The sequence below is a fragment of the Oncorhynchus nerka genome, linkage group LG13 (assembly GCF_034236695.1).
Source record: "Oncorhynchus nerka isolate Pitt River linkage group LG13, Oner_Uvic_2.0, whole genome shotgun sequence".
NCBI lineage: Eukaryota > Metazoa > Chordata > Actinopteri > Salmoniformes > Salmonidae > Oncorhynchus > Oncorhynchus nerka.
The window spans coordinates 94,508,886-94,532,168 of record NC_088408.1 but is presented as its reverse complement, the minus strand read 5'-3'; the positions used below and the strand labels follow the sequence as shown (position 1 = coordinate 94,532,168).

The 23,283-nt window shown below is 42.7% G+C and overlaps 1 protein-coding gene across 1 annotated transcript; it reads right to left on the bottom strand.

The window, feature by feature from the left end:
- Positions 1-12,453: 12,453 nt before the first annotated feature.
- Positions 12,454-16,472, bottom strand: LOC115120121 (perforin-1-like). Its single transcript, XM_065026861.1, has 4 exons — positions 16,365-16,472; positions 15,753-15,953; positions 13,122-13,371; positions 12,454-12,965 (listed from the first exon to the last, which is right to left on the bottom strand). Exons 2-4 carry the CDS (start codon positions 15,909-15,911, stop codon positions 12,955-12,957), a joined length of 420 nt encoding a protein of 139 aa, XP_064882933.1. The 5' UTR covers positions 15,912-15,953; positions 16,365-16,472; the 3' UTR covers positions 12,454-12,954.
- Between the last annotated feature and the right edge of the window lie 6,811 nt (positions 16,473-23,283).

Sequence of the window (23,283 nt, the reverse complement as noted above, 5' to 3'; positions counted from 1 at the left end):
TCTCTCTCTCTCTCTCTCTCTCTCTCTCTCTCTCTCTCTCTCTCTCAATGTAAGGGCTTTATTGGCATGGGAAACATATGTTTACAATGCAAGTGAAGTAGATAATAAACAAAAGTGAAATAAACCATAACAATTGTACCATAACACTGAAAGATAAGATGGGTATGATGGGGTGGGTGGGTTAGGGGCAGGTGAGAGGTGAGGAGAGGGGAGGGTGGGTGGGTAGGTTAGGGGCAGGTGAGAGGTGAGGAGAGGGTGAGGGGCAGGTGGGAGAGGTGAGGAGAGGGTGAGGGGTGGGTGGGTTAGGGGCAGGTGAGAGGTGAGAGGTGAGGAGAGGGTGAGGGGTGGGTGGGTTAGGGGCAGGTGAGAGGTGAGGAGAGGGTGAGGGGTGGGTGGGTTAGGGGCAGGTGAGAGGTGAGGAGAGGGTGAGGGGTGGGTGGGTTAGGGGCAGGTGAGAGGTGAGGAGAGGGTGAGGGGTGGGTGGGTTAGGGGCAGGTGAGAGGTGAGGAGAGGGTGAGGGGTGTGTGGGTTAGGGGCATGGTGAGAGGTGAGGAGAGGGGGAGGGGTGGGTGGGTTAGGGGCAGGTGAGAGGTGAGGAGAGGGTGAGGGGTGGGTCGGTTAGGGGCATGGTGAGAGGTGAGGAGAGGGTGAGGGGTGGGTCGGTTAGGGGCAGGTGAGAGGTGAGGAGAGGGTGAGGGGTGGGTGGGTTAGGGGCAGGTGAGAGGTGAGGAGAGGGTGAGGGGTGGGTAGGGGGTGTACGTGTAGGCTACTGGCGTCCTGTCCAGGGGGTGTACGTGTAGGCTACTGGCGTCCTGTCCAGGGGGTGTACGTGTAGGCTACTGGCGTCCTGTCCAGGGGGTGTACGTGTAGGATACTGGCGTCCTGTCCAGGAGGTGTACTTGAACATCAAGCTGCCTCAGTCACATTACAAAGACAGGAAATGGGCTCCTGCCTCTATGGGCTGGTCTGTCTCAGACAAGACTTACTTTTACAAGGCTTAATTTACTTACTATGAGAGGATATGTGCTTTGGCCTGTGATAACCCCGTAATCACCCTCAATATAGTATCGTTGCTTGGCCCCTGTCACCCATCTGTTGGAGGAAAGCCTTTTCTCACAGTCAAATAAAATCAAATCAAATCAAATCAAATTTTATTTGTCACATACACATGGTTAGCAGATGTTAATGCGAGTGTAGCGAAATGCTTGTGCTTCTAGTTCCGACAATGCAGTGATAACCAACAAGTAATCTAACTAACAATTCTAAAACTACTGTCTTATACACAGTGTAAGGGGATAAAGAATATGTACATAAGGATATATGAGTGAGTGATGGTACAGAGCAGCATACAGTAGATGGTATCGAGTACAGTATATACATATGAGATGAGTATGTAGACAAAGTAAACAAAGTGGCATAGTTAAAGTGGCTAGTGATACATGTATTACATAAGGATGCAGTCGATGATGTAGAGTACAGTATATACGTATGCATATGAGATGAATAATGTAGGGTAAGTAACATTATATAAGGTAGCATTGTTTAAAGTGGCTAGTGATATATTTACATCATTTCCCATCAATTCCCATTATTAAAGTGGCTGGAGTTGGGTCAGTGTCAATGACAGTGTGTTGGCAGCAGCCACTCAATGGTGGCTGTTTAACAGTCTGATAGCCTTGAGATAGAAGCTGTTTTTCAGTCTCTCAGTCCCAGCTTTGATGCACCTGTACTGACCTCGCCTTCTGGATGATAGCGGGGTGAACAGGCAGTGGTTCGGGTGGTTGATGTCCTTGATGATCTTTATGGCCTTCCTGTAACATCGGGTGGTGTAGGTGTCCTGGAGGGCAGGTAGTTTGCCCCGGTGATGCGTTGTGCAGACCTCACTACCCTCTGGAGAGCCTTACGGTTGAGGGCGGAGCAGTTGCCGTACCAGGCGGTGATACAGCCCGCCAGGATGCTCTCGATTGTGCATCTGTAGAAGTTTGTGAGTGCTTTTGGTGACAAGCCGCATTTCTTCAGCCTCCTGAGGTTGAAGAGGCGCTGCTGCGCCTTCTTCACGACGCTGTCAGTGTGAGTGGACCAATTCAGTTTGTCTGTGATGTGTATGCCGAGGAACTTAAAACTTGCTACCCTCTCCACTACTGTTCCATCGATGTGGATAGGGGGTGTTCCTCTGCTGTTTCCTGAAGTCCACAATCATCTCCTTAGTTTTGTTGACGTTGAGTGTGAGGTTATTTTCCTGACACCACACTCCGAGGGCCCTCACCTCCTCCCTGTAGGCCGTCTCGTCGTTGTTGGTAATCAAGCCTACCACTGTTGTGTCGTCCGCAAACTTGATGATTGAGTTGGAGGCGTGCGTGGCCACGCAGTCGTGGGTGAACAGGGAGTACAGGAGAGGGCTCAGAACGCACCCTTGTGGGGCCCCCGTGTTGAGGATCAGCGGGTGGAGATGTTGTTGCCTACCCTCACCACCTGGGGCGGCCCGTCAGGAAGTCCAGTACCCAGTTGCACAGGGCGGGGTCGAGACCCAGGGTCTCGAGCTTGATGACGAGCTTGGAGGGTACTATGGTGTTGAATGCCGAGCTGTAGTCGATGAACAGCATTCTCACATAGGTATTCCTCTTGTCCAGGTGGGTTAGGGCAGTGTGCAGTGTGGTTGAGATTGCATCGTCTGTGGACCTATTTGGGCGGTAAGCAAATTGGAGTGGGTCTAGGGTGTCAGGTAGGGTGGAGGTGATATGGTCCTTGACTAGTCTCTCAAAGCACTTCATGATGACGGAAGTGAGTGCTACGGGCGGTAGTCGTTTAGCTCAGTTACCTTAGCTTTCTTGGGAACAGGAACAATGGTGGCCCTCTTGAAGCATGTGGGAACAGCAGACTGGTATAGGGATTGATTGAATATGTCCGTAAACACACCGGCCAGCTGGTCTGCGCATGCTCTGAGGGCGCGGCTGGGGATGCCGTCTGGGCCTGCAGCCTTGCGAGGGTTAACACGTTTAAATGTCTTACTCACCTCGGCTGCAGTGAAGGAGAGACCGCATGTTTTCGCTGCAGGCCGTGTCAGTGGCACTGTATTGTCCTCAAAGCGGGCAAAAAGTTATTTAGTCTGCCTGGGAGCAAGACATCCTGGTCCGTGACTGGGCTGGGTTTCTTCTTGTAGTCCGTGATTGACTGTAGACCCTGCCACATGCCTCTTGTGTCTGAGCCATTGAATTGAGATTCCACTTTGTCTCTGTACTGACGCTTAGCTTGTTTAATAGCCTTGCGGAGGGAATAGCTGCATTGTTTATATTCGGACATGTTACCAGACACCTTGCCCTGATTAAAAGCAGTGGTTCGCGCTTTCAGTTTCACGCGAATGCTGCCATCAATCCACGGTTTCTGGTTTGGGAATGTTTTTATCGTTGCTATGGGAACGACATCTTCGACGCACGTTCTAATGAACTCGCACACCGAATCAGCGTATTCGTCAATATTTTCATCTGACGCAATACGAAACATCCCAGTCCACGTGATGGAAGCAGTCTTGGAGTGTGGAGTCAGCTTGGTCTGACCAGCGTTGGACAGACCTCAGCGTGGGAGCCTCTTGTTTAAGTTTCTGCCTGTAGGCAGGGATCAACAAAATGGAGTCGTGGTCAGCTTTTCCGAAAGGGGGCGGGGCAGGGCCTTATATGCGTCGCGGAAGTTAGAGTAACAATGATCCAAGGTTTTACCACCCTGGTTGCGCAATCGATATGCTGATAAAATTTAGGGAGTCTTGTTTTCAGATTAGCTTTGTTAAAATCCCTCAGCTACAATGAATGCAGCCTCCGGATAAATGGTTTCCAGTTTGCAAAGAGTTAAATAAAGTTCGTTCAGAGCCATCGATGTTTCTGCTTGGGGGGGGATATATACGGCTGTGATTATAATCGAAGAGAATTCTCTTGGAAGATAATGCGGTCTACATTTGATTGTGAGGAATTCTAAATCAGGTGAACAGAAGGATTTGAGTTCCTGTATGTTTCCTTCATCACACCATGTCTCGTTAGTCATGAGGCATACGCCCCCGCCGCTCTTCTTACCAGAAAGATGTTTGTTTCTGTCGGCGCGATGCGTGGAGAAACCCGTTGGCTGCACCGCACCGGATAGCGTCTTCCCAGTAAGCCATGTTTCCGTGAAGCAGAGAACATTGCAGTCTCTGATGTCCCTCTGGAATGCTACCCTTGCTCGGATTTCATCAACCTTGTTGTCAAGAGACTGGACATTGGCAAGAAGAATGCTGGGGAGTGGTGCGCGATGTGCCCTTGTCCGGAGTCTGACCAGAAGACCGCTACGTTTCCCTCTTTTTCGGAGTCGTTTTCTTGGGTCGCTGCAGTCGTACCCTAACCTACCTTTCATTATGTAATGAGACCATCTCTGTTAAACCGGGCTTCATCCCAAATTCCATTTGGGACACGACAAAGATTTCAGTTCAAATCCCTGTTTGCTAGTATAGGGCGTTGCCATCTCATAGCCAGCACCGTGGAGACTCGTTGGCTGAGACGATGCTTGAGAACTGACCATATGTATGTTGCTATCACCTTTAGAGTGGAGGGGGCTGAAGGGACTGTACAGTATGTTATATTTAAAGGGGTAGAATGTACAACATTCAGAGGCTACAAGGATGAGGTAAAGGACAGCCAATCCATCTTTCTATCTCTTAGGATCCTTGCCCTGCGCCTTGTACACTTAGACCAGGTGGGGTTTGTACCAGGTGGGGTTTGTACCAGGTGGCCTATCCTCCAACAACACGAGGATACTTTTTCCATGTTAAGTTAAGGGGCTAGCTCTCTCCAGTATCCAGAAGTAGCAGTATCGCTGGATGCAGAGAAAGCTTTTGATAGAATGGAATTGGCCTTATGTGTTTTATACTCTCTCTAAATTGAGCCTGCTATTATGCAGTGGATCAGGGCACTCTATCATGAACCTATTGCTTCACTTGAAACGAATGGCAGACTGTAACATCTGCCACTTTCAGCTTCTTCGTTCTACAAGGCAGGGCTGCCCGGCCACACCATGTATGTTCATTTTGCCACTAGATCCCCTTGACTGTTTCACTTGGAGAGGTCATGACTTCAAAACCAGCCTATAGGGTGATGATATCTTACTAACACTGAGCGGTCATGACTTCAAAACCAGCCTATAGGGTGATGATATCTTACTAACACTGAGCGGTCATGACTTCAAAACCAGCCTATAGGGTGATGATATCTTACTAACACTGACTTCAAAACCAGCCTATAGGGTGATGATATCTTACTAACACTGAGCGGTCATGACTTCAAAACCAGCCTATAGGGTGATGATATCTTACTAACACTGAGCGGTCATGACTTCAAAACCAGCCTATAGGGTGATGATATCTTACTAACACTGAGCGGTCATGACTTCAAAAACCAGCTTACTAACACTGAGCGGTAGGGTGATGATATCTTACTAACACTGAGCGGTCATGACTTCAAAACCAGCCTATAGGGTGATGATATCTTACTAACACTCGGTCATGACTTCAAAACCAGCCTATAGGGTGATGATATCTTACTAACAGTGACTTCAAAACCAGTCATGATATCTTACTAACACTGAGCGGTCATGAAAACCAGCCTATAGGGTGATGATATCTTACTAACACTGAGCGGTCATGACTTCAAAACCAGCCTATAGGGTGATGATATCTTACTAACACTGAGCGGTCATGACTTCAAAACCAGCCTATACGGTGATGATATTCTTACTAACACTGTGAAATCCCAGCTGTTCGATACCAATAGTGGCCAATGTTCTGGATATAAAGTGAATTGGACTAAGAGGGAGGCTATTTCTCTGAACCACCACAGCTTTCCATCCCACCTTCGTACTGCTCCCTTCATATGGAAACCACAAGCTATAAATACCCAGGGAGGGATATCAGGTCATCTATCAATAATATATTTCATCTTAATGGACCAGGTCTCCTAAAAGCCATCAGGGCTGACATTAAGAGATGGACAGTTCTGCCTTTATCACTATGAGGACAAGCCGAGGTGATAACGATGAACATAAACCCTAGACTATAATTTCTTATGTCATCAATACCACTTCAGTTCCCTCAGGTTTAAAGATACTGTATACCTAGTTTATTTTCTTGTCTTCTTTGTGGAAAGATAAGAAACCAATATTTAACCATAAACACTGGCCATGTCAAGAAGCATGTGTTGATTAGGTGTTCCTGATGTTGACTTGTATTAATGGTCTTATAATGCCAGATACTCAATGTCATAGGGCTTTACAAAAAGGGGGGGGGGGATAGTATGAACCTGAAGTAGATAGAAGAAAGAGCATTGTAACAGAACATACACATTTGATCTCTATATCATCATTATGGTTCCACTGTAAGACTAATCTTCAAGAACACTGCAGAAAAAAAGATCTGGTAAACCTCGAAGCACACGAATCTCTACCTCTACCTTTCCCACTCGCGTAGCTGCCAAACTGAGCAGAGACCGCTGCTAAGCAGAGAGAGCACTGAGCAGAGACCGCTGCTAAGCAGAGAGAGCACTGAGCAGAGACCGCTGCTAAGCAGAGAGAGCACTGAGCAGAGACCGCTGCTAAGCAGAGAGAGCACTGAACCGAGACCGCAGTTGCACTTGGCCAAATCAATTCCAGTAATTAATGAAAGATTTAAACATTTACGTCGCCACCCACCGTTAACAGGTCCACGACCCATACTTTAAGAAACGCTGCCCTAGAGCCTCTACAGTAGACCCTGTACTACTCCTACACCCTAGAGCCTCTACAGTAGACCCTGTACTACTCCTACACCCTAGAGCCTCTACAGTAGACCCTGTACTACTCCTACACCCTAGAGCCTCTACAGTAGACCCTGCCTTTTCTACATCTCCCAGACTACTCCTACACCCTAGAGCCTCTACAGTAGACCCTGTACTACTCATACACCCTCAAGCCTCTACAGTAGACCCTGTACTACTCCTACACCCTAGAGCCTCTACAGTAGACCCTGTACTACTCTTACACCCTAGAGTCTCTACAGTAGACCCTGTACTACTCCTACACCCTAGAGCCTCTACAGTAGACCCTGTACTACTCCTACACCCTAGAGTCTCTACAGTAGACCCTGTACTACTCCTACACCCTCTTTAGTAAACCCTGTACTACTCCTACACCCTAGAGCCTCTACAGTAGACCCTATACCCGTCCTACACCCTAGAGCCTCTACAGTAGACCCTGTACTACTCCTACACCCTAGAGTCTCTACAGTAGACCCTGTACTACTCCTACACCCTAGAGCCCCTACAGTAGACCCTGTACTACTCCTACACCCTCGAGCCTCTACAGTAGACCGTGTGCTACTCCTACACCCTAAAGCCTACAGTACACCCTACCCTGGAGTCCTCTTATCTAAAACAGCATTTACTACTGATAGTCCTATATACAGCTAGAGTAGAGGCCTCTTGTTATCTATGCAACATCTGTTCCCATATCTCTCAGTCCTCTTATCTATATCTACCACAATGTCCCATGTCTGACCCCATCAGCTTTCTCGTTCTCCTCAGACCTGAGCTGAAACCTAGACCACTCCTTTCATCTAGAACAATGTCTATTACTGTAGTCAACACCCTCAACTAGACACCTCCTTTTAAGGAACCCATCCTCCACTACAACCACAGTGTAGGTCAAAGGTCTTCAACCTTTTCTAGCATGAAAGCTACTTTTTTTTTAATCTAATTTTCAATTTTCCTAACTTTCAAATAGGCACATTGTTCTCTTTCTTCTCTCCCCTGCAACTCTTCTCCATGTCCTTAGTGAGAACATGTTCTCAACTGGCCTACCTGGTTAAATAAAGGTGAAATAAAAATAAATAAATAAGTAAAAAGTGTACAAGAGAAAGTACTGCACTATGTTTTCTGTCAATATACCTGGTAAAATAATGGTTAATGAACAACTCTAAGGCGAACCCTATAAATCTGTAATTTCGTACCCAAATTCTATCTTATATTTTCGAGCTGTCGATTAAATTTGATGTCCATGTCACAGCCTAATTTTTATTTGATTTAACCAGGCAAGCCAGTTAAGAACCAATTCTTATTTACAATGATGGCCTACCCTGGCCAAATCCTAACCCGGACGACACTGGGCCAATTGTGAATCGAACCAGGATCTGTAGTGATGCCCTATGGGACTTTCACAAAACCAGAAAACAATTTTATTTAGAAACTTGATTTTCTGTCCTGTGAGGTCCACTGAGCATATTGCGAGTAAATGTAACTAGCATGTTACAGTGTAAAACCATGACCTACCTAGTATGGTTAAACAAGTTAATATTTCTGACATTTTCAGCTATTGATTTGGAGAGTTACAGAAAGTCACAAAGAAACAGGAGCTGCCTCCACTATTCCAGCACCATTTCAACATCATCAAATCACCTCGCTATGCTTAGTCTAATACAGTGACAACTAAAAGATACCAAAAACAATTAAGTCCAATCAACGTAAGCTAAATATGACGTGTCCATGTTTCTGATTTGTCTGTGTGTGTGTGTGTGTGTGTGTGTGTGTGTGTGTGTGTGTGTGTGTGTGTGTGTGCGTGAGAGCAAGTAGAAAACATGTTGACTCACCCTACTTGTAGAGAAACACCATCCTCCTCTTTCATGTTGATGAAACAGTCTTTCACTCTGTCATACACACTTTTATTTTTTGTTGCCGTAGGCTACCTGACTAAATTGCTTGCTCGCTAGCCTAACTTTCTTTCATGTACAATGTTAGCTAGTTAACATTAGCCTTCTACATCTAGCTACATATTGAACTTCCATCCTCTCAGGCCAGGGGCACAATGCAGGAATTTATGGTTGGAATTTCCGTTATAATCATTGGCCAGTATGGAGAATGAAGTAAAACCACAAGTTTAGCGCAACGCTGATTGGCTATTTTGCTCGTTGGCTTCTCTTGCATTCAATGCTACATGGCGGCAACAATGTTATACTCTTTATGACCAGACAGCATCAAACAGATTACCTACACATACGGAGACAGAGGGGCGCTGTTTCACTCGCTGGGATGTTTTCGTTGGTGACATTCCTCTTGTAAATTGAAGGAAAATTATGAAAACACAGAGAAATGAAATAAAAATGATTTTTGGGGAAGCTTGGCTTCCCTTGGCATCCATGAATACATGCTACTGCCTTTCACAGAAAAGTTAGCAAATAACAAATAATAGATACAAATGATATACTTACTCATGATATACTTACTCATGATATACTTACTCATGATATACTTACTCATGATATACTTACCCATGATATACTTACTCATGATATACTTACTCATGATATACTTACTCATGATATACTTACCCATGATATACTTACCCATGATATACTTACTCATGATATACTTACTCATGATATACTTACTCATGATATACTTACTCATGATATACTTACTCATGATATACTTACTCATGATATACTTACTCATGATATACTTACCCATGATATACTTACTCATGATATACTTACTCATGATATACTTCAGTCTTCATAAAACATGTATTTTTTACCATATTTTTATTGTTGTTGAAATAACAGCTAGCCTACAATTTGACAACGAGGTGTTTATCATCTTTAGCGTGGCAGAATTCTCATCATTATTATAGAACCTAGGAAGAAACCTAGAGAGGAACCAGGCTATGAGGGGTGGCCAGTCCTCTTCTGGCTGTGCCGGGTGGAGATTATAACAGAACATGGCCAAGATGTTCAAATGTTCATAGATGACCAGCAGGGTCAAATAATAATAATCACAGTAGTTGTCGAGGGTGCAACAGGTCAGCACCCCGATCATTCAGAGTATCTCAGAGTATCTCTGGGACAGGTAGCACGTCCCGTGAACAGGTCAGGGTTCCATAGCCGCAGGCAGAACAGTTGAAACTGGAGCAGCAGCGTGACCAGGTAGACTGGGGACAGCAAGGAATCATCAGGCCAGGTAGTCCGGAGTCATGGTCCTAGGGCTCAGGTCCTCCGAGAGAAGAGAGAGAGAAAGAAAGAAAGAATGAAAGATAGAAAGAACGAAATAAATAAAGAGAAAATTAGAGAGAGCATACTTAAATTCACACAGGACACCGGATAAGACAGGAGAAACACTCCAGATATAACAGACTGACCCTAGCCCCCCGACACAAACTACTGCAGCATAAATACTGGAGGCTGAGACAGGAGGGGTCGGGAGACACTGTGGCCCATCCGACGATGCCCCCGGACAGGCAGGATATAACCCCACCCACTTTGCCAACGCACAGCCCCCACACTACCAGAGGGATATCTTCAACCACCAACTTACCATCCTGAGACAAGGTCGAGTATAGCCCACAAAGATCTCCGCCACGGCACAACCCAAAGGAAGGGGGGGAGGGTTGTGCTGAGTTACTTATCATCTGTCATGATGATGTATTCCCACGGCAACACATTTTTCCACACCCGTGTTTGTTCAAGCTGGCCTGAAATGTGATTGGTACACCTCGTTCCAACATTGTTTGATTTAAAACATGTTTCCTTACAGCACAAGAAGAATCCAGTTTAGCTATCTGTACATCTGGTCGGGTATACCAAAAATAGCTGAATACTGCTTTCTTACTTAATCACAATCCCCAAAAACAACAATATTCGTTGCAGGGGAAAGGCTATGTTATTTAATTGTTTACATTTTTATCTGTTGTGAAAGAGAACCAATGCTGAATCAGTGTCATGCCCTGACCTTAGAGATCCTTTTTATGTCTCTATTTTGGTTTGGTCAGGGCGTGAGTTGGGGTGGGCATTCTATGTCTTGTGTTTCTATGATTTTCTATCTCTATGTTTTGGCCGGGTGTGGTTCTCAATCAGGGACAGCTGTCTATCGTTGTCTCTGATTGGGAACCATACTTAGGTAGCTTTTCTCCCCCACCGTTCTTTGTGGGAAGTAGTCTTTGTTTGTTGGCACTATTGCCTTCAGCGTCACGGTTTATTGTTGGCGTCATTCTTAAATAAAGTAAAATGTACGCTCACAACGCTGCACCTTGGTCCTCTCTTTTCAACAGCCGTGATAATCAGGAAGATGCTGCTAATTAGACACTATGACCATATACAAACACATTTTGCTTAAAAGGTTTTCTTAATTTCTCTCTCTAGGAATTCCATTTTCACTAACAGAGGTTCAATTACCTTGTTGGTATCATAATTCCACAGTTTTATTGACAATTTGTGGCCAAAGACCGGTCTCCAAACTAAACATGGTAAGAGACTATGATTGAAAAGATGTAAGCCTCATTGTCAAAACACAGTAAGTGACAGAGGATAACACATTCAATACTGCATAAGGTAAACAGACACAGTACTTGTAAAAGAGTTAACTATAGTGTGGGACAACCAGATCTGGGTCATATAACTGAGTCAAACTTCAAATACACAAGGTGGGAGACATCAGTGTAGACACTAATTACAATACACTAACTGTAAGGTGGAGGTGGAGTCTTGTACTGCTCAATGTTCTAGAATCTATTCTCTTATGATGAGCCTGAGGATGAGGTCAGGGGGAGGACGGTTTTTCAGCTCAGTTTGAGGAGAACGAGAAATCCATGTCAGAGGAGAGGGGTTAGATGGGGGCCGGATGTTGTTGTTGGTGAGAGCAGGCGTCCACTCTAGTTGAGGATGTACGAATCAGGGATGTTTATAAAACCCTAGAATACTTTAATGGAGTGCTGTTTTGAAGCCACTGCGCAGCCATTCAACTCCTTGACCATTCAACTCCTTGACCATTCAACTCCTTGACCATTCAACTCCTTGACCATTCAACTCCTTCACCATTCAACTCCTACACCATTCAACTTCTTGACCATTCAACTCCTTGACCATTCAACTCCTTCACCATTCAACTTCTTGACCATTCAACTCCTTGACCATTCAACTCCTTGACCATTCAACTCCTTCACCATTCAACTCCTACACCATTCAACTTCTTGACCATTCAACTCCTTGACCATTCAACTCCTTCACCATTCAACTCCTTGACCATTCAACTCCTTCACCATTCAACTCCTACACCATTGTAAAATCGATTTTAGAGGCTATAGAAATGCATGTATTATTGTCAACATTTGTTTTTGCCAAGTATATTCTATCATAGTTGCCTTAATGCATACTTTTAAACATACACATGTAAATAAAAAACTGTTATAATAAAACATTCTTTAAAGTATACTTTTTAGAGAGTACTAATGTTACTGTCCCCTCTACAACAACAAAAAAATTAAATACAAGTAATTTTGTCCGTGACATCCTGTGGAGGACTGCTCTTTATGAGGAGAACCAATATGGCGGCTGCTGGCTTCAAAGTGTCTCGTTGGCCAATACATAGCATCAGTATCAAGGGATTATAAACATCATATGTAGGAATAGTAGAGGCTGGGTTCAATCAAATCAAATTTATTCATAAAGCCCTTCTTACATCAGCTGATGTCACAAAGTGATGTACAGAAACCCAGCCTAAAACCCCAAACAGCAAGCAATGCAGGTGTAGAAGTACGGTGGCTAGGAAAAACTCCCTAGAAAGGCCAGAACCTAGGAAGAAACCTAGAGAGGACAAGAGGAGCCTAGTATTCAGTTCAGGAGAATGAGAAAGACATGTAACAGATGAGGGGTCAGACAATGGAGGAGGAGGTCTAGCTACTCTAGCTGAGTATTGTAGGCTTACAGTAGTTGATGGAGGGGCTCTACTCTAGGCTAGGGGCTCCAGGGTGTAGGACTAGTACAGGGTCTACAGTAGGGGATCTAGTGTGTAGGAGTAGTACAGGGTTTACTGTAGGGGCTCTAGGGTGTAGGAGTAGTACAGGGTTTACTGTAGGGGCTCTAGGGTGTAGGAGTAGTACAGGGTTTACTGTAGGGGCTCTAGTGTGTAGGAGTAGTAGGGTTTACTGTAGGGGCTCTAGGGTGTAGGAGTAGTACAGGGTTTACTGTAGGGGCTCTAGGGTGTAGGAGTAGTACAGGGTTTACTGTAGGGGCTCTAGGGTGTAGGAGTAGTACAGGGTTTACTGTAGGGGCTCTAGGGTGTAGGAGTAGTACAGGGTCTACTGTAGAGGCTCTAGGGTGTAGGAGTAGTTCAGGATCCCGCCTGTCTTCAGGAAACATTTATGTTGCCAAGTTCCGATCTTGATGGAGCGCTCGCAGGTCCCCAGCAGGTCGTCGGAGTTGATGTCGCTGTCGTACACCTCCAACCTCAAGATGTTGTTCTCACGGGCGTTGAGGAAGCTGAACTCCTCCTTCCAGCTGGGGTCGTGGTTGTTGTTCTTCACCTCTGTCCTCCCGAGAAAGCCGTGCGCTCTGAACACCTGGATAATAATGAGAATGATTATGATCATAGAGTTAGTTAGAGGAAACATCATGGATATAACTCGTTCGCCTATGAGGATACACAACTGTATGCTAGCATAGCACAATGACTGGAAGTCTACAGGTAAGCTAGCATACCTAGCTAGCATTAACTCGAAAAACTACCTGTACCTTCCTTCATACGGCACGCAGAGGCATAAATCTGGTATCGACGAGTTCATCTGACTCTGGGTAAAGAATCTGGGTAAAGAATCTCCAGAATCTCGCGGTATCCCTTTAAAGTAGTCAACTGAGTGGGTATGGTCGTCACTAGTTACCACAGCCACAAAGTCATAAACCCCGCCTATTTCTATAATTTATCTTTGTAAAATCGGATTTTAAACCCAACCCTAACATTAACGTTAACCAGACTGCTAACCTTATGCCTAACCCTGACCTTAAATTAATGCATACATTTTTTGTGTGGCTGTGGTATGTAGTGGAAACCAGTACGTTGGGAGGGATCAGCGAAGGAGAGCAGATCAGGAGAGCAGATGATCAGCAGAGAGCAGATCAGGAGAGCATTGTCTCTTTCTTCAAATTGGGTTAACTATGGATTGAATGAAATTAATGACAAGATTTGGTTCAGGACTCCAGCCCCGCAGGTGGCGGTAAATTACCAATATAAGCTTTGTGAAAATTGACTACTTAAAAATGGAGATGGCTTTAATGGCGCTGCCCATGCTCAGATACAAAGACGAGTCCTCTAACTAACTCTATGAATTCTGATACTAATGCTGAAAATAATCCTAATCATTTTTAACCTTTATTTAACTAGGCAAGTCAGCTAAGAACAAATCCTTATTTGTCACGGCCGTCAAAGGAAGTTGACCAAAGCGCAGCGTTGTGAGTGTACATATTCCTTTTATTTAGGATGACGCCGACAAAAAACAATAAACAATACAAAACAACCGTGAAGCTTAAACCTCTTGAAGCCAGAATTTTTATATTTGGAAAAAATTATGTTCCCAATGTAAGCTGCCTATTTCTCAGGCCCAGATACTAGAATATGCATATAATTGACAGATTAGGATAGAAAACACTCTAAAGTTTCCAAAACTGTCAAGATATTGTCTGTGAGTTTAACAGAACTGATTTTGCAGGCGAAAACCTGAGGAAATCCAACCCAGAAGTGCCTCTTATTTTGAAAAACTCCTGTTCCATAGCCTGCCTTTCCTCCATTTAAAGGGATATCAACCAGAATCCATAGGGTGTGACCAGTCTTTAGACATAGTTTCAAGGTATTATTCTGAAAAATGAGCCAGATTGATCAAAACGCGTCAGTGGATAGCTGAATGTCCTTCGATTAGTTCATGCGCGCGAAAGTTGTAGCTCGACATTTTCTTTATCTCTTTTATTGAATAGTTTACCATCCGGTTGAAATATTATCGATTATTTATGTTAAAAACAACCTGAGGATTGGTTATAAAAAACGTTTGACATGTTTCTACAAACTTTACAGATACTATTTGGAATTTTCGCCTGCCCTTCATGACCGCTCAAGCCTGTTGATTTCTGAACATACCAAATTGAGGTTTTTGGATATAAAAAGAATATTTATCGAACAAAAGGAACATTTATTGTGTAACTGGGAGTCTCGTGAGTGCAAACATCTGAAGATCAAAGGTAACCGATTAATTTGATTGCTTTTCTGACTTTCGTGACCAATCTACATTGCTGCTAGCTGTTCGTAATGTTTTGTCTAGTGATCAATAAACTCACAAACGCTTGGATTGCTTTCGCTGTAAAGCATATTTTCAAAATCTGACATGATAGGTGGATTAACAACAAGCTAAGCTGTGTTTTGGTATATTTCACTTGTGATTTCATGAAAATATATATTTTTTGTCATTTAAAATTTTTTTGGCACTACAATTCAGCGGTTGTTTACGAAAATGATCCCGTTAAAGGGATATGTGCGTCAAGAGGTAAGGGCTATATGCCACAAACAAAGTTAACTTCCCACACTGAAAGGAGGGAAAAGGGCTACCTAAGTATGGTTCCCAATCAGAGACAACGATAGACAGCTATCCTTGATTGAGAACCATACCCGGCCAAAACATAGAAATACAAAATCATAGAAAACAAAACATAGAATGCCCACCTCAAATCACACCCTGACCAAACCAAATAGAGACATAAAAAGGCTCTCTAAGGTCAGGGCGTGACATTATTTACAAAGACAAACCCTCCTCTAACCCGGACGACGCTGGGCCAATTGTACGCCGCCCTATGAGACTCCAGATCACGGCCGGTTGTGATACAGCCCGGGATCAAATAATCCTAACATCACACATCAGCTATCATGGTGGAGAGGTGACTCAGGTGAGGAGAGATTTACCTCGACGTAGGCATCAGGGGTCCCTAGCAGGCTGCTCTGCAGGTCAGTGGCATGGAGGTTGAACACCTTGAGGACCATAGGTTCCTCTGCTGCATAGATCTGGACCACAGTCAGAACACACACCACCAGCAGGCACCACGGGAGAGAGGAGGAGGACATGTCTCTCAGTCTGATAGGGCTTGATCCGTGGAGAGAAGACAACTAGAGAGAGAGGGGGGGATAGGGAGATGAAAGGAGAAAATATAAGCACATCACCTGTTTCCTAAGAGCATGTCACAGAGCAAGAAGAGCAAGAAAAGAGACATTAAAATACATAAATAATTAGAAGATAGAAGGAACAGGATATATCAGGACAATACCCACTGGTCACAGTTCAAAGTCTACTTCTGATTTACATTTGGTTGTCGTTGGATTTAGGTTACATTGATTACTTTTTGCAAATTCAGAATTCCACGTTGATTCAAAGTCATCACATAGATTTTTGTATTTTTGTGGAAACAATGTTTATTCAACCAGTTTTTGCCCAGTGAGTTCTATACATAATGTCCATTTTCAAATATAATACATTATAAAGTAAACTCTCGTTACATGACTCCCAAAAGGTCATAATACCTGTGTTCTGTAGAGTCTGGAGACGAGTCTGTCTGTCTTAGGGGGAAACAACCACTTCTGGGTTTTCCTATGCCCTCTCACTGTTTATAAAGACCTCACCTGTGCATCCACAATATACCCTCAACATACTCAAACAGATTTTTGTCCCAAATGACACCCTATTCCCTACATAGTGCTCTACTTTTGACCAGGGCCCTATAGATCCTGGTCAAAAGTAGTGCACCATCTAGGCCAGGGTGTCATTTGGGACACAGTGGGCCAATGGAGACAGGTGGCCTGTTCTCAGTGATGCCTCAACCAATGAGATAGCACTCTGTTGCTAAACAACAGCAACACCTACAAGTATTATTAACCTCTCTGATGCTGATGAATGAAGGCCAGGCTTTTGAATTAACACTTTGTGGGCTAGTTTTCTGGACACAAATTAAACTTGGTCCTGGACTACAAAGAAAAGCCCTTTCAACAGGGATTCTACATTAAGTGTGCTTTTAAGTTCAGCACTAGGCTTAATCTGGGTCATCAGACCTCAATGCTCATAAAGAGAAATCCATGAAAATTCAAATTCATAATCACTGACATATTAAGATAAAAAGTAAACACTTTACGCGATGAAATAAATATCCAGACTGAGACCATAACACTGAGATGCAGCTTTCTTTATTGATGCCATCGTCATATCAGATGAGTGATCCAATATTCAGTAGGGACAAGGTCCCAGGGAGCATTTGGCATATGATCAGTTATTGGGGTTAGTTCATTAACAAATGCACTTAAATATGACAGACATTGTGATAGGGGTGAGTACATAGTATGTGCGTCTCTAAGGTCAAGAGGGTGTTTGGAATGAGCGTGGGGTCAAAGGTCAGCGTCGTGTAACGGTTGAGGTCCTTGCTGGTCAGGGGCATAAAACAAATCACATTTAATAAAGCACATTGCATGCATGTCGTTGTATATGCGGGTCTAAGGGGGAAAAAAATGGCTTTTCAAATCTGATTCCATGAAATGCAATGTCATTTTACATGACTGGAGACGTTACAAGAATGTTTTTTAATAGCACACAAATGACCAAAATGGCTACTCCGACGTCGACATACTGAGATGAGTTAAACAAATGACGCGGTCTTTAAATGCAACCCTGTAGCATAGGCCAATGAAAAGTATGGATGCACAGATTGTATGAGGAGGAAATGATACTTCACCAACTTTCCAGTGGCACCCAGTCATCCTGTAATGGGTGCGTGTTGGTGGCAGGGAAGTCAGGCGCAGGAGACTGAACTTGGTATAAACAGAGCAGTTTAATAAATGCTAAAAAACTCAGAAAACCAATATATACAAAAATAATATAAACGGGTACAAAACCCATCGCACTCCAGAACATGACTTGAGTAAAACATTCAACAAACAATCACCGACAAACACATGAGGGTTAAATACACAACATGTACAGATACATTGACAAACACATGAGGGGAAACAGAGGGTTAAATACACAACATGTACAGATACATTGACAAACACATGAGGGGAAACAGAGGGTTAAATACACAACATGTACAGATACATTGACAAACACATGAGGGTTAAATACACAACATGTACAGATACATTGACAAACACATGAGGGTTAAATACACAACATGTACAGATACATTGACAAACACATGAGGGTTAAATACACAACATGTACAGATACATTGACAAACACATGAGGGGAAACAGAGGGTTAAATACACAACATGTAATTGATGGGATTGGAACCAGGTGTGAAGGAAGACAAGACAAAACCAATGGAAAATGAAAAATGGATCAGCGAAGGCTAGAAGGCCGGTTACGTCGACCGCCCGAACAAGGAGAGGGGCCAACTTCAGCGGAAGTCGTGACACATCCAAACTGTTTTTTCCCCGCAATTGCATTTTTTATATTATGAAAGGCCTTTTAGCTGCTGACTGCTGTTCATTGACAGACACATTGACAGACACATTGACAGACACATTGACAGCCATATTGACAGACACATTGACAGACACTTTGACAGCCACATTGACAGACACATCGACAGACACATCGACAGCCACATCGACGGACACATTGACAGACACATTGACGGACACTTTGACGGACACATTGACGGACACATTGACGGACACATTGACGGCCACATTGACGGACACATTGACAGACACTTTGACAGCCACATTGACAGACACATTGACAGACACATTGACAGACACATTGACAGCCACATTGACGGACACTTTGACGGACACATTGACGGACACATTGACGGACACATTGACGGCCACATTGACGGACACATTGACAGACACTTTGACAGCCACATTGACAGACACATTGACAGACACATTGACAGCCACATTGACAGCCACTTTGACAGCCACATTGACAGCCACATTGACAGACACATTGACAGACACATTGACAGCCATATTGACAGACACATTGACAGACACTTTGACAGCCACATTGACAGACACATCGACAGACACATCGACAGCCACATTGACAGACACAACTCAACAGTCAGCTGTTCGATATTTGCCCCATGGGCTGCCCAATTGTGGGATTCCCGACAGTAGGCCTATATGTGCTATGGCTAAATGATGCTCTCTGGTGAAGTATTTTCAATGATTTAATTTATTTCTGTACAGACAGGAGCAATTAGGCCTTTATCATTTAACAAATGTATTTGACTTGATCTGCAGCACTTACAGTTTATTGTGGCTATGTTTTCATCCCCAAGGCCAAATAATCAACACTTCTTGTTATTCAAAAATAAAGGAGGACCAAGGCACTCTTCATATAATTAATTACAATGCCTTTATTAGTATGGCATGTTCAATAGAAACAAAAAACGACGAGTTTCGGCTGCATGGTCTTCGTCAGGGAGGACAACAAAAACGACGCTGCGTTTCGGCTGCATGGTCTTCGTCAGGGAGGACAACAAAAAACGACGCGTTTCGGCTTTATGGTCTTCGTCAGTGATAGAGGAATTCTAAATTCCTTTAATGTTTTAATTGCCAAAACCAATTAGCACTCATTTCTAATTCATTTAATGAGTTGTAAGTTCATTAATTATGCATGAAGTAGATCGAGACCAGTCTTAAAAGCCAGGTTAAAGAGCGTTTAATTCCAGAGAGTACTGACCCAAAATACAAAGAACATTACATTTTAAAGAAAGAAGACATAAAATGACGTCATCAGTTACACCCCCTCTCTCCGATTCTCACAAGAACCCATTGTTTTAGGAATGGAACATTTTCCCAGGCATTTCTTATCTGTCTGAAAAGCCACAGCATCCCTCCCTAACCTTCCCAGTAGACACAGACACAATTCATTTCTGCTTACATTTTCAGTAACAGTACAATTAAGAACCCATACTTTTCAAATCATAACATAATAGTATTAGCATAAATGGTTCTAATCATTAATGAATACATAATTGATCATCTAAACTATATTTTCCTCTATCAGTCAGGGAGGACAACAAAAAACGACGCGTTTCGGCTGCATGGTCTTCGTCAGGGAGGACAACAAAAACGACGCGTTTCGGCTGCATGGTCTTCGTCAGGGAGGACAACAAAAAGTACTACCTTTTAGTGTTCTGATACTTCTAGCTTGGAGTTGTATTTTTATGATAACTTAGCTACAGTATTTCACCTTTTAATGTGTATAGTATTGCTCACTAGGTGTGTCCAATCAATTTTGTAACCACTCCCTCTTCCAAATAGGGCTAATTGGAAAAGCTGTTCAAAAGAGGACATTGTATTCCTTTTTATTTTTGTCCTCCCTGACGAAGGCCATGCAGCCGAAACGCATCGTAAAAAAAGCAACAACTTTGTTTCTATTGAACATGCCATGCTAATAAAGGCATTTTAATTAATTATATGAAGACTGCCTTGGTTCTCCTTTCTTTTTAATGACCAATTGACCCCTTTTACCAAAGAGCACCTTCTGTCTACCAAAATGTACTATTGAGTACCTTAGTAGCTCTTCCCTTCCTCCTCTTTCTACTTCTAGTTATTTGTTCAATGGATTGTGGTCAGGATCCCATGAGGTTATTGCATAGGTACGCCTCCTTTTATAATAACATCCTATTTAAAACAGTCTATCAGCAAGTAGCCTACAATTTCAAGAGAGTAAAGTCAGTAAGACAATGAACAAGTATTTGTATCTTATCAATTATTTTCCTTTTTTAGCCCATAGTGGTTTAGTTATATTGTCATAGAAACGATGCAGGCCCTTTTTTAAACAATTGTAGCACAGGTTCTATGTTCATAATGCTAATAAGAAAAGATATCAAATTACTTGAACAGCCTTTGGGAAAAGTGTAAAAATATATACAGTATTTGCATCAGTAGACTAAGTGACTGAAATGCATCAGAAACGTATTGGAGGGTTCAGGAAGGCGTCAAGGAGGCTAATCAGGAAGCGGCTACAGGTCTAATGTGTGCAGAGAAGAAGTGCATTGCTTTGACTTGCTAGACTAATGATCATGAGCACTCACCTCAACTTAGCTAACATTTTCCCAGGCTAATATTTTACCCAGTATCCAAATGGAGAGTCAGTGAAAACAAACGTATGACATTGATTTATCAAGATGAGTTCCCTTGCTTGTCTCAAAGATGCGCAATGGCGCTGTCCCAATCAAACCGGTGCTGGAATGCTCAGGTGACCACACACCGCGTATGATTTACATGTAAACAGTGGAGTCGCCTAGTGGAGCACAATGTTATATTATTACATCATCATGTATTATAACCAGTGGCGCACAATATTATATTATTACATCATCATGTATTATAACCAGTGGAGTCGCCTGGTGGAGCGCAATGTTATATTATTACATCATCATGTATTATAACCAGTGGAGTCACCTGGTGGAGCGCAATGTTATATTATTACATCATCATGTATTATAACCAGTGGAGTAGCCTGGTGGAGCGCAATGTTATATTATTACATCATCATGTATTATAACCAGTGGAGTAGCCTAGTGGAGCACAATGTTATATTATTACATCATCATGTATTATAACCAGTGGAGTAGCCTAGTGGAGCACAATGTTATATTATTACATCATCATGTATTATAACCAGTGGAGTAGCCTAGTGGAGCGCAATGTTATATTATTACATCATCATGTAGTATAACCAGTGGAGTAGCCTAGTGGAGCACAATGTTGTATTATTACATCATCATGTATTATAACCAGTGGAGAAGCCTAGTGGAGCACAATGTTATATTATTACATCATCATGTAGTATAACCAGTGGAGAAGCCTAGTGGAGCACAATGCTATATTATTACATCATCATGTATTATAACCAGTGGAGAAGCCTAGTGGAGCACAATGTTATATTATTACATCATCATGTAGTATAACCAGTGGAGAAGCCTAGTGGAGCACAATGCTATATTATTACATCATCATGTATTATAACCAGTGGAGAAGCCTAGTGGAGCACAATGTTATATTATTACATCATCATGTATTATAACCAGTGGAGTAGCCTAGTGGAGCACAATGTTATATTATTACATCATCATGTATTATAACCAGTGGAGAAGCCTAGTGGAGCACAATGTTATATTATTACATCATCATGTATTATAACCAGTGGAGAAGCCTAGTGGAGCACAATGTTATATTATTACATCATCATGTATTATAACCAGTGGAGAAGCCTAGTGGAGCACAATGTTATATTATTACATCATCATGTAGTATAACCAGTGGAGAAGCGTAGTGGAGCACAATGTTATATTATTACATCATCATGTAGTATAACCAGTGGAGAAGCCTAGTGGAGCACAATGTTATATTATTACATCATCATGTATTATAACCAGTGGAGAAGCCTAGTGGGGCACAATGTTATATTATTACATCATCATGTATTATAACCAGTGGAGTCGCCTGGTGGAGCGCAATGTTATATTATTACATCATCATGTATTATAACCAGTGGAGAAGCCTAGTGGAGCACAATGTTATATTATTACATCATCATGTATTATAACCAGTGGAGAAGCCTAGTGGAGCACAATGTTATATTATTACATCATCATGTATTATAACCAGTGGAGTAGCCTAGTGGAGCACAATGTTATATTATTACATCATCATGTATTATAACCAGTGGAGAAGCCTAGTGGAGCACAATGTTATATTATTACATCATCATGTATTATAACCAGTGGAGAAGCCTAGTGGAGCACAATGTTATATTATTACATCATCATGTATTATAACCAGTGGAGTAGCCTAGTGGAGCACAATGTTATATTATTACATCATCATGTATTATAACCAGTGGAGAAGCCTAGTGGAGCACAATGTTATATTATTACATCATCATGTATTATAACCAGTGGAGTAGCCTAGTGGAGCACAATGTTATATTATTACATCATCATGTATTATAACCAGTGGAGAAGCCTAGTGGAGCACAATGTTATATTATTACATCATCATGTATTATAACCAGTGGAGTAGCCTAGTGGAGCACAATGTTATATTATTACATCATCATGTATTATAACCAGTGGAGTAGCCTAGTGGAGCGCAATGTTATATTATTACATCATCATGTAGTATAACCAGTGGAGTAGCCTAGTGGAGCACAATGTTGTATTATTACATCATCATGTATTATAACCAGTGGAGAAGCCTAGTGGAGCACAATGTTATATTATTACATCATCATGTAGTATAACCAGTGGAGAAGCCTAGTGGAGCACAATGCTATATTATTACATCATCATGTATTATAACCAGTAGAGAAGCCTAGTGGAGCACAATGTTATATTATTACATCATCATGTAGTATAACCAGTGGAGAAGCCTAGTGGAGCACAATGCTATATTATTACATCATCATGTATTATAACCAGTGG

What these genes read in the sequence shown, in the direction of transcription:
- LOC115120121 (XM_065026861.1), bottom strand. Translation starts at nt 15,911, where the DNA reads ATGTCCTCCTCCTCTCTCCCGTGGTGCCTGCTGGTGGTGTGTGTTCTG. An exon ending in CCCCTGATGCCTACGTCGAG is followed by an intron (nt 13,372 to 15,752) that starts GTAAATCTCTCC and finishes ATTATTATCCAG; the next exon opens with GTGTTCAGAGCGCACGGCTT.